Raw genomic sequence first — 9,442 nt, 5'->3', positions numbered from 1 at the left:
GAACCTCTGCTCACTGCGAAACATCACCCTCGTCAGCTCAGATTCACTGCGTGGGGGTCTGGGCTTCTCCTGGGAAAGGCTACGGACCGAGCAAACATCAACCACCCAGCCCAAAGAGGAACCCCAAGGTTCTGCAGAGGCCAGGCAGGGCAGCCCCAGTGCTGCTGGTGGCAGCCGGCTGGTGGCAGCACGGGGAGGCACGTGAAGGTGTCCCTGGGCTGTGCGGTAGGTCCTGAGCTCTCTCCTTCACTGTCCCACGTAGTTCAGCTGGATGTTGTCCCTGTAGCGCTGCAAGAAGGAGCACAGTCGTGTGCAGGCAGGAACGGGACAGAGAAAATGCACAGCAAACGGCTGCATCTCTGCGCTTGCCGAGAGGAGGCAAGCAGCAGCGACATCTCCAAAAGAGGCATTTTCACGAAGGAATAAAAGTTGTCCCCATCCACTCAGAACTGCCCCAGGTCCCCCTATGTCCTCCACGGAAATACAGCCACTCCGGTAAAAGACCTCTTGAGCAAAAGCTCTCCCTTCACCTGGCAAATGCTCGACTCCCATCTGCACTGTGGTTTGTAACATGACTTCTTCCTCTTTGCAAGGAGAGAAGTTAAGCTCCTGAGGGCCAGAGAAAGGTGATCCCACCCTGAAAAGTCAAAGGCAGTGCCTCAAAGGGGAATGTGGATTTCAGCCCCCCCAAATCCTGCCCTGCTCTGGTGTTAAACCTTCCTCATTGTTGCCACCCTGGGCAGGAAAAGGTTGAGCTGCTTCTGGCACTGAATAGATACAAACACAAATTTCTTCCTTTTCCTCAAAAGCATTCCAGGCATAGAGCATACTACTGGGAATAATACAGGGTGAGGCACAATATTTATTGTGCTCAGTTAAGCAGAAAGCCAAGCCCAAAATCACCAGCAAAGATAAATTCATCACCTAAACCATCTTCTCTCAAGGGATCATCTCATACATGCGGGGAGATGGCTTTGATGGGTTAGCTTTGCTCTGTGGTGACCGTGAACCTGTGACCGAGCGGCTTGTGCCATGCTTAGCAGTGTTGTCACCTCATGCTCTCCCCGGGTAAATAAGCCTTATCTCATATCTCCCTCTCTTGCTTCTCCAAAATCAGCTATTGCACAAAATGGATCACATGAGTTTCTCTGAGAAGCCCACGAAGCACCGCTGTCAGCTCCAGACATGGTATAAATCACAGAGACATCCCAACGGGTATAAATTCTTGGGCTGACCAAGCTGCAGCAACGGGGAAGCTTCTCAGTCTGGCGAGAGCGGCGACTTGGAGCCCAGGCAGCAGAACAGGTTGGTGGAATGGTTTTGTTTGAGTGGTTAATTTGCTTTGCATTGACTGAGAGTCAAAGAAGTCCCCAGCTTGGCACAGCAAAGGGCTTTAGAGGGAGTGACAGCAGAAATAGCTCACGCCCTTCTTGCAGGAACCGGTATAAACCATGATGTGGAGTTCCAAACACTCCCAGGGTTTTCTTACCTTTCAGTGGCCTGTTCTGCAGCCAAGGAAGTATGACATTTTCCCAGAATGTTTAGTGGTTGACATTTAGAAATCAAACCACATTGGCCGTTTGCCCCAGGATATTTGGTCCTGTGCTTTTCTGGTGCTTTTCCAATATCTTGCATCAATAAACACTTAAACATTGTGTGACAAATTAGGCATGCTTTGTTAAACTGACCTGGAATCTCCCCAGGCGAAAGCATCTTAAGCAAGTACGCAGGCTTCAGGGAACCAGGAAGAAAAAGGTTGAACCTGAGCTCATCCCTCTTTTTGCGCTCCCTGTCTCAGCCTTCCCCGTTCCTCTGATACGTCCTCTCCTCCTCATCACATGTCCTGCTTTGGTCCAGCCCTGGACTGTTCAAAATGAAGTGACGCCTCTCATTCATGGGGCTCTCCTCCCAACAGCGCTCACCCGCAGCTAAAGCATCAGCTGAACCATGACTGAAGAGCCTCTGCGGAAGGACAGTGAGATCAGACGCCCCAACTCCAGCATGGGCTGCGGACACAAGGATGACAAAGCCAGCCTGGCTTCGAGCCACACAGCATCTTTCAGCCACCAGCCTCACCAGCCCCACTCCACTCCTGTCTCCAAGGAAGTGTGGAAAAAGGGCGGCCGCATGTTCTCCATCCTGCTGGCTGTGCACTTGGCCCTGCTGGCCTGCACGCTGGTGAGCAGCGGGGCTTTTGAGAAGATCGCCGTGCACGATTACGACGTCTTCTTCCTGCTGACTGTCATGATGCTGATAGTCATCATATGGATCATCTTCTACCTCGTTGGCACCTCCCGGTGCCCAGATGCCATCCTCTGCAAAGACTCCCACGCTGGGCCCATCTGGCTGAGAGGTAGGAGCTCGGGGGGGGCTAGGGTTGGAGGTGAGGTGCAGGGTGGGCAGTTCATGGGGGCATCAGGTATTACAAGGGAAACGGCAACCATCTGGGGCACAGCCTCCTCCTCTTGTGCTGGAGCACGGCACCATGTCTTGCTTCACGTTAGCTCCCAGTCCCTCCACTCGTTTCACTGCCAGGTCTCCTTTATCTGCGAGGGCTCTTGGGACTTCACACCAGGTTCCTTCCCAGCCTTGCCATTGCTCTTGCAAGAGCCGTCAGCCCCACTCGTGGTCCGGGGTTGACTGAAAATCCCTTCCAGCCAAAATTATTGTATGATTCTGTTGGTGCCAAGATAATTTGGGTGCTGGGAGAGGAAAAACAGGGGTAGAAGCAAAGCGTCTCCATGGCAATAGTTCCTCTTCTTCCTCTCACCTACCTGCATTAGCCCACACGTGCATACGGCTGTCCAACCACAGATATTTTGGTTCCTCCACAGGAGGCCTGATCCTGTTCGCCATTTTCAGCCTTGTCATGGATGTGTTCAAGATAGGATATTACTCGAGCTTCTACAGCTGCCTGTCTGCCATCAAAATCATCTACCCCATTGTGCAAGCCATATTCGTGGCCGTCCAGGTGAGATGGTGGGGCTCTGTCTTGGGGAGGGGTAGAGAGACAGAGCCACCAGCAGAAGGAGCTCTGATCTCATGGATAGTTCGGCTCCTCCTGCAGAGAATGCAGGTGGCTTACCTGAGCCCCCACCCAGCCCACAACTTCTCCATCCAGCCACCACAACTGTAAGCTGTGGCAACTCGCTTCAAGGCATTGATTTAAACGTGTCCCCATCCTGTGACAACTTGGCTTATGCGAGGATGGCTTGTCACAGACTCCAGGCAGCTCCCAGCCAGCCAGGTCTCCTTTCCCTGTGAAGAACACAGGGAGCAGGACAGTCAGGGCAGGGACAGCCTTCCAGTATGATGTGCTGCCCAGAGGACCACCTGCTCTGGGGTGGCACCAAGGAGCGAAGAGGCCAGATGGGAACAGGGGCTGGCCATGGTCAGAGCAATGGCAGTGGGACAGGGCAGGAGAACAAAGAAAGAACAGACCACATCCAGCAAACGGCCAGGATTATGGGCTCGTAGGCTGGGCACAGATGGAGCCGAGCAAAAGAGGTTCCAGCTTGCGCTCTGCTGAGCAGGGACATCCCTGCTTCAGCACGATGTGATTTAACTTCTTGCTTAATAATATATAATAATAAAAATACATAATATTATATATATACAAAGTAACATATATAATAATAATATTACCTTTTCTTGCCCCTGCCAGACGTACTTCCTGTGGATCTCTGCCAAAGACTGTGTCCACGTCCACCTGAACGTTACCAGGTGAGCACCACGGCTCTTGGAGGGCCACTGGCCCAGAAGACCTGGGCCACCGCAAACCCGCTGCACACCCTCACACAGCTAAGATGCAACAAGAGCATCATCCCATCTCCCCTAATGCTGGTCACAACGAAACCTGCTTAGTCTCCAGCTGGCCTTAGATCCCAGCTCAGACAGCTGAGGTTCGTGACCTGTGGATCTAGCAAGGCTGGGATTCAATTAAAGAACACAAACATTACTCAAAGCAGATTATGATTCATAGCTGACTTTTGCTTCCATGGGAAAGACGACGACGCAGTGGGCAAGCCTCAGGCTAAAAAATGATCTTGTCCACTTTTGCAAGACTGAATCTACTGGAGACAATCCAGACCTATTAATGTACTCACTATTGAGCATTTCCAAAGCTACCAAGGGGAGTCAGGCCTTGCTAATTCTGATGGGCATGGACAAAAAATAGGAAGAGAGCGAGAGCAGCAAAGCAAGGGTCAGGATTTCCAGGCTGGACCACTAGAGTCCTTGCGTCACTTCAGACAGCTCCCACAGTCCCTCTGAGTGCTTACGCATCTCTAACATGGATGGGAGCAACATTGCCTAGAGCCACTGCTTTAATCTCATTAACCTTCTCTTCCTTCCGCAGGTGTGGCTTGATGCTAACGCTGACTACAAACTTAGCGGTGTGGATGTCAGCGGTGACGGACGAGTCCGTTCACAAAGCCCATTCCAAGCTGAAGAAGAATGTGACAGAGGAAATCTTCAGGTGGCTCCTGAAAGGTAATCTGCCCGTTTGTGAACCCTCTGGTCCAGGGAGGAAGCCCATGATGTAGAAATTGTTCTGCAAACCAGGTTCGATCCCTTTTCAGAAGGCTTATCTAGAAGGTTCCTTTAACAGAAGTCAGGTCTTAACATTCATTTCATAACCTGTGTCACAGAGGAGTCAGAAAGGTGGAAGGCCCTGGACAAAGGGGGTGGGAATGAAGGAGGGAAGGAAAGAGAGGGATGTAATCGGCCACCTAACTTCAGAAAGAACGCGAGCACCAGAAAGCTGGCGTGGAAGTATGTCCTTGTTTTCAAAGTGATCACGTATTCTTCTGTCCTTGGTCTTCTTTTTCCCTGACCCTAAGCATCCAGGTCTTCAGGGCTGCTAGGAAGTGCTGGCTCGTTGGTTTAATATCGCCACATCTACATGTTTTTATCTTGTTTCAGCGGGAATGAGAAGTAGCTCAGCCGAAGAATGCAACTGCAACAGCCAAATCTGCCAGATCTTTAAGAACGGCTACTTCTGGCTGTACCCCTTCAACATCGAGTACAGCCTCTTCGCCTCTGCCATGGTCTACGTCATGTGGAAGAACGTCGGACGCTTCATAGATCACCAGTCCCACCACGTTCACCGCTTGAAGTTCAGGCTTTTCCGAAGGACCTTCTTCGTAGGCATCGTGTTGGGCCTCATCATTCTGGTGAGTGGTTTGGGAGTCCTTATTCTTTATGAGGTGCAGGTAAATTCCAGCACTGAATCTAGCAAGAAGAGCCAAGCACTCAGCATGTACTACATCTTCAACATTGTTTGTCTGGGCCTGATGTCTCTTGTCTGCATTGGTGGCTCTGTCATCTACCGGTTTGACAAGAGAGACATGGATCGGCACAAGAACCCAACCAGGACCCTGGACGTGGCCCTGCTGATGGGTGCAGCCTTGGGGCAATATGCCATTTCTTACTACTCCATTGTGGCCATCGTAGCCAGCACACCAAGGGATGCTATCAGCGCGCTCAACCTCACCTACGCCCTCCTCATGATTGCTCAGCACACCTTCCAGAACATCTTCATTATCGAAGGTCTTCATAGGCAACCCCCCAAGGAAGACCACAAGCACGATTCTCACCAGAAGGATCTCTACGGACTCACTTTTGTCAACATCAACGCAGTATCCCTCCGTGTGCCCGACAGTGGCAGCACCCTGGCCCCTGGCACTGCCTCTGGCGCTGAACCCATCCATCCTTCCGAGCTCGTGCGGTCCCTCACCACCCCCAAGAAGATGAACTGGAGGAGGAAGTTCTTAAGGGAGATCTCCATGTTCCTCCTGCTGAGCAATATCATAGTGAGTACACGTGAAGAGAAGAGTTTGGCAGGGTGGGGGAGAGGGAAGCAAACACGAGGGAGAAGTGTCTGTGAAGGAAAGGATGGGGCCCGTGCGATACCAGCCCTTCCTGCGCCTCCACTACACGGAGAGCTCACTTACATGTGTGTGCGTGCGGAGCTGTGACCCCCTTGTCACCCACAGTCATGAGCAGCTGCCCTGGAGTTCAGGCATTTTAGGTTATGCCGACAAACCTGTCACTTATCAGCAGAATATCAGACAATAAAAATAGTGGGTGTGAGAGAAGAATCAGTTTCAGTATTTTTATTGGCTATGAGCGGATATGTAGGACAGCTTATTAAAAGCAATAAAAACACATAAACCCTTCCCTTACATTCCCAATGAAAGGCTATAAGGTGAAAAACACCCAGGGTGAAGTCTGGGGTTTCTTGAGAGATGGCAGCATGTCTCCTGTCAAAACCCATGGCTTAGGAGCCCAAGCACTGGTCCCAGTTGCTATGAGGAGAAACTGGTCACTGACAACTTCCCTGAAGGGTCCCACTTTCATGAGCAGCCAGGGGACCGCAGTTCCCTGCGAAAGAAACGTGGGACCACAGCTGCACCTCTGGAGCAGCCAAGCACAAGTTACCTCTCTAGAGAATCCCCAGACCCGCAGCTAGGCAGCCACGTCATGGCCTCAGGCTGATTTGACACAAAAGCTCACAGAAAAGGAGCTGACAACCCCCATGCAACCAGCCACGCTGCTGGGCAAAACACAGGCAGCCGAGCCTGGGGAGACACAGATGCTGCCAGCTCAGCCCTGCCCACGCTTGCTCCATCCAGAGGTGGAACACGCCAGGTTCATCCTAACGGACGGCACGCTCAGGATCTGCCCCTGCTGAGCGCTTCAGAGCTTTGTCCAAATCTGTCTCTGAGCATGAATCAAACCCAGGCTCAGGGCACAATACTAGATCGCGTTTGATCTTAATGTAAACACAGGCTCCTGGCACAGCTCCCGTGCTCAGAAGGTCGCTCTGTTCCCATCTCCTGGGAGCTGTGACTGCAGGGGCTCGCTGTACCGCACGCCTTTCTCACCGCAATGTTCTTCTCCCGTTTCCTCAAACAGCTCTGGATCATGCCAGCGTTTGGTGCCCGGCCACAGTTTGACAATGACACAGAACTGAACTTCTATGGCGATTCCATGTGGCCGGCCATCGTGGACATTTGCCTGCCCTTTGGGATCTTCTACCGAATGCATGCAGTGGCTAGTTTGCTGGAGGTCTACATCATGTCCTAAAGAACTCGCCAGCAAGGAAGATGGGATCCTCCTCGACCGACCCTACCCCAGGGCTGGGAGACTTCCCAGGCGTCCCCAGGGGTCCCCAGCACTGCCTGAATCACGTCCCCTTGCAGTGTCGGGGCGTTTATGAACAGTTAGTGAAGATCATCCAAACATAGCCCAGATTTTATTTTGCTACTTGCGTGTGGATGTGCACGTGCATGTCTGAACTTCTTAAAGCTTAAAAGAAAAAGATAAACAAGGAAGGGATCCAGAGCAGGATCATGGTAATTACTCTCGGTTCGTGCAGAGACTCACCTTCTTTCTTAAAAGCCTGTTCGCTCCACACCACCGGTGTTCGCTCCGGTGGGTGCCTGGCGCCCTTGGACAGTCAGTCCCCGTCTGACGTACAGAGCCGGTGGGCACGTGGGGCTGACACGGGCGCAGGGATGGAAGGCGAAGAAAGGGAAACGACTTCGACTCCTGGTACGGCCAGTCAGAAATCACTCCCCTGCAGAGATGTGAAAAACAAACCGGTGACCACCAGAGGCTTTGGGAATCATTTTAATCTTCCCTCTCTGTATTGCTCATGTATATCAGCCCCTGCTGGTTTCCTTTCTCTCCAGGGAGGCACCGCTGCCGAGTGGGTTTGCCCACCGCAGCCCCCTCTCCCCAAGCCATGCACGGGCTCTGGGCTGGCCCTGATACAGGATTGCTCTAAGCACACTTTTTTCCCTAGTTTTCCTGAATTTGGGCTCCAGAACCTTAAAAGATCATATGGGCAATACAGCCTGGCAATGATAAAGAGATTTATTTTTTTTTTTAATAGATAATGATTTTTTTAATATATGAACTTTTTTGTACGCGAAGTTATTTATTGATTTTCACTGTAACGCTGAACTCCTGAAGGGACCTTCTGTGCCCTGTGACACAGAAATCAACCCAATGCCATGGCTAATTTGATCTCCCATGCCCTGAAGGGATGCTTGAGCTGCACCCTCAAGCCTGTGGGTGCCTTGGGGATGTGAGCACAGCCCCAGCACACACAGCAGTGGGACCCCGGCACAGGTTTCTGGGTGCCTGCAGCTCTCCATGAACTGCTGTATGATTGAGGGGGCTTTCAGAGCAGGACTCCTGGGCTGCAGGAGGTAGAAATGGGCCCCTCTGCTGTACCCAAAGTCCAAGAGGAGCCTCAGAAAACCCATGCCACCAGGTCGGGGGGGTGCATGCCAGAATGGCACAGCTGAGCTTTGTCTGTACCCTGAGACATCAGGGTTTCCTGTTCCAATAAAGGGTTTATTGTTCCATCAGCGTTTATCATTCCAATAAAGAACACTGCAGAGGTGGCAGAAATCAAGCTTTTTCCTACGGACGTGTGTGCATCCGCCAAAGGGAAAAAAAATAATAATATGGAAGTCACGGTACTTGGAGTGATGTAATTTTCCACCTGATGGCCCAGACTGCCAGCCCAGGCTCACGTATTTCAAACCACCTCTCCCCTCCAAGCCTAGATCACCAAACCAGAAGGCACCAGTGCCTCTGGCTGGTCTGACACCAGCCTGCCTACCAGCAGCCTTGCTCCAAGGCAGGCAGAAGATGGGGTAAACCCTGATTTCCCCTGCTCTGGGAGGAGCGCACTGATCCAGCATCCCTGGGGTGGGTCAGTCCCTCCCTTGGTGAGCCTGGGAGCAGGCAGGCAGCCTCTCCCACTCCCACCAACCCTGCAGAGAGTCCTGGCTCTACTTTTTCCACTGATCAGGTAAAGATACAATCTCTCCCTAGAAACTTCACCTTTCATAAAACAAAAGCCTTATTAATTTCAACTGCAGGAGCCACAGATTAAGTCAGAAAAGCGTCGTAAACAGTGCACAGACGTCAGTCTTACGTACATCCCTACACATTGTTTTAGCCCAAGCTGCTGAGCTCTGACGGGGCAGAAAACACTTGTAATCACCTACTCTGTTCCTGGGGGGCACACCAGGTTTTCCTCCTACGTGGTCTTGCCGGTACCTGGTCCCAGTTTCCCAGGGCTGGGTGCACTGAGCCAGGCAGGGCAGGGTTTGAAGTGCTCTTTTGCTCTGGACAGGAACTGTAGAGGTGCTCCTGGGGCTAAGCAAACTCAGGATGGGCATAAGGGGAACCCCAAAGAACACTGATACAGGCAATAATCACAAATCAACTGCTCAAGGGTGGCAGCTCAGCAAGGAACCACAAGCCATCATATCGAGATAAACCAAAACCCTCTGGGACATCACAGGCTCTGCAAGGACCCCTTGCTGAGCTGGGGCATCTCCCGGCTGCAAGCGCAGGGGGCAGGGGATGCCAGCTGAAGGCTGTGCGGCTCTTCTGCCCTCCAGCCACGTGCATGGAT

At 52.0% G+C, this 9,442-nt stretch overlaps 1 protein-coding gene across 2 annotated transcripts; it reads left to right on the top strand.

The window, feature by feature from the left end:
* The first annotated feature begins 1,137 nt into the window (after nucleotides 1-1,137).
* OTOP2 (otopetrin 2) lies at nucleotides 1,138-7,826 on the top strand. Of its 2 annotated transcripts, none has more exons than XM_005447285.3 (7): nucleotides 1,138-1,305; nucleotides 1,916-2,353; nucleotides 2,835-2,971; nucleotides 3,665-3,723; nucleotides 4,358-4,491; nucleotides 4,924-5,813; nucleotides 6,919-7,826. In XM_005447285.3, the coding sequence occupies exons 2-7, from the start codon at nucleotides 1,948-1,950 to the stop codon at nucleotides 7,087-7,089; spliced, it is 1,797 nt and encodes a 598-aa protein (XP_005447342.2). In that variant the 5' UTR covers nucleotides 1,138-1,305; nucleotides 1,916-1,947; the 3' UTR covers nucleotides 7,090-7,826. The 2 variants fall into 2 exon arrangements, with proteins under 2 accessions (XP_005447342.2, XP_027672660.2); XM_027816859.2 differs by having other exon boundaries at nucleotides 1,799-2,353.
* Nucleotides 7,827-9,442: the final 1,616 nt, after the last annotated feature.

The sequence above is a fragment of the Falco cherrug genome, chromosome 1 (assembly GCF_023634085.1).
Source record: "Falco cherrug isolate bFalChe1 chromosome 1, bFalChe1.pri, whole genome shotgun sequence".
NCBI classification, from domain to species: Eukaryota; Metazoa; Chordata; class Aves; order Falconiformes; family Falconidae; genus Falco; species Falco cherrug.
The sequence above is the reverse complement of the archived record's forward strand: the minus strand, read 5'-3'. Positions and strand labels throughout refer to the sequence as shown.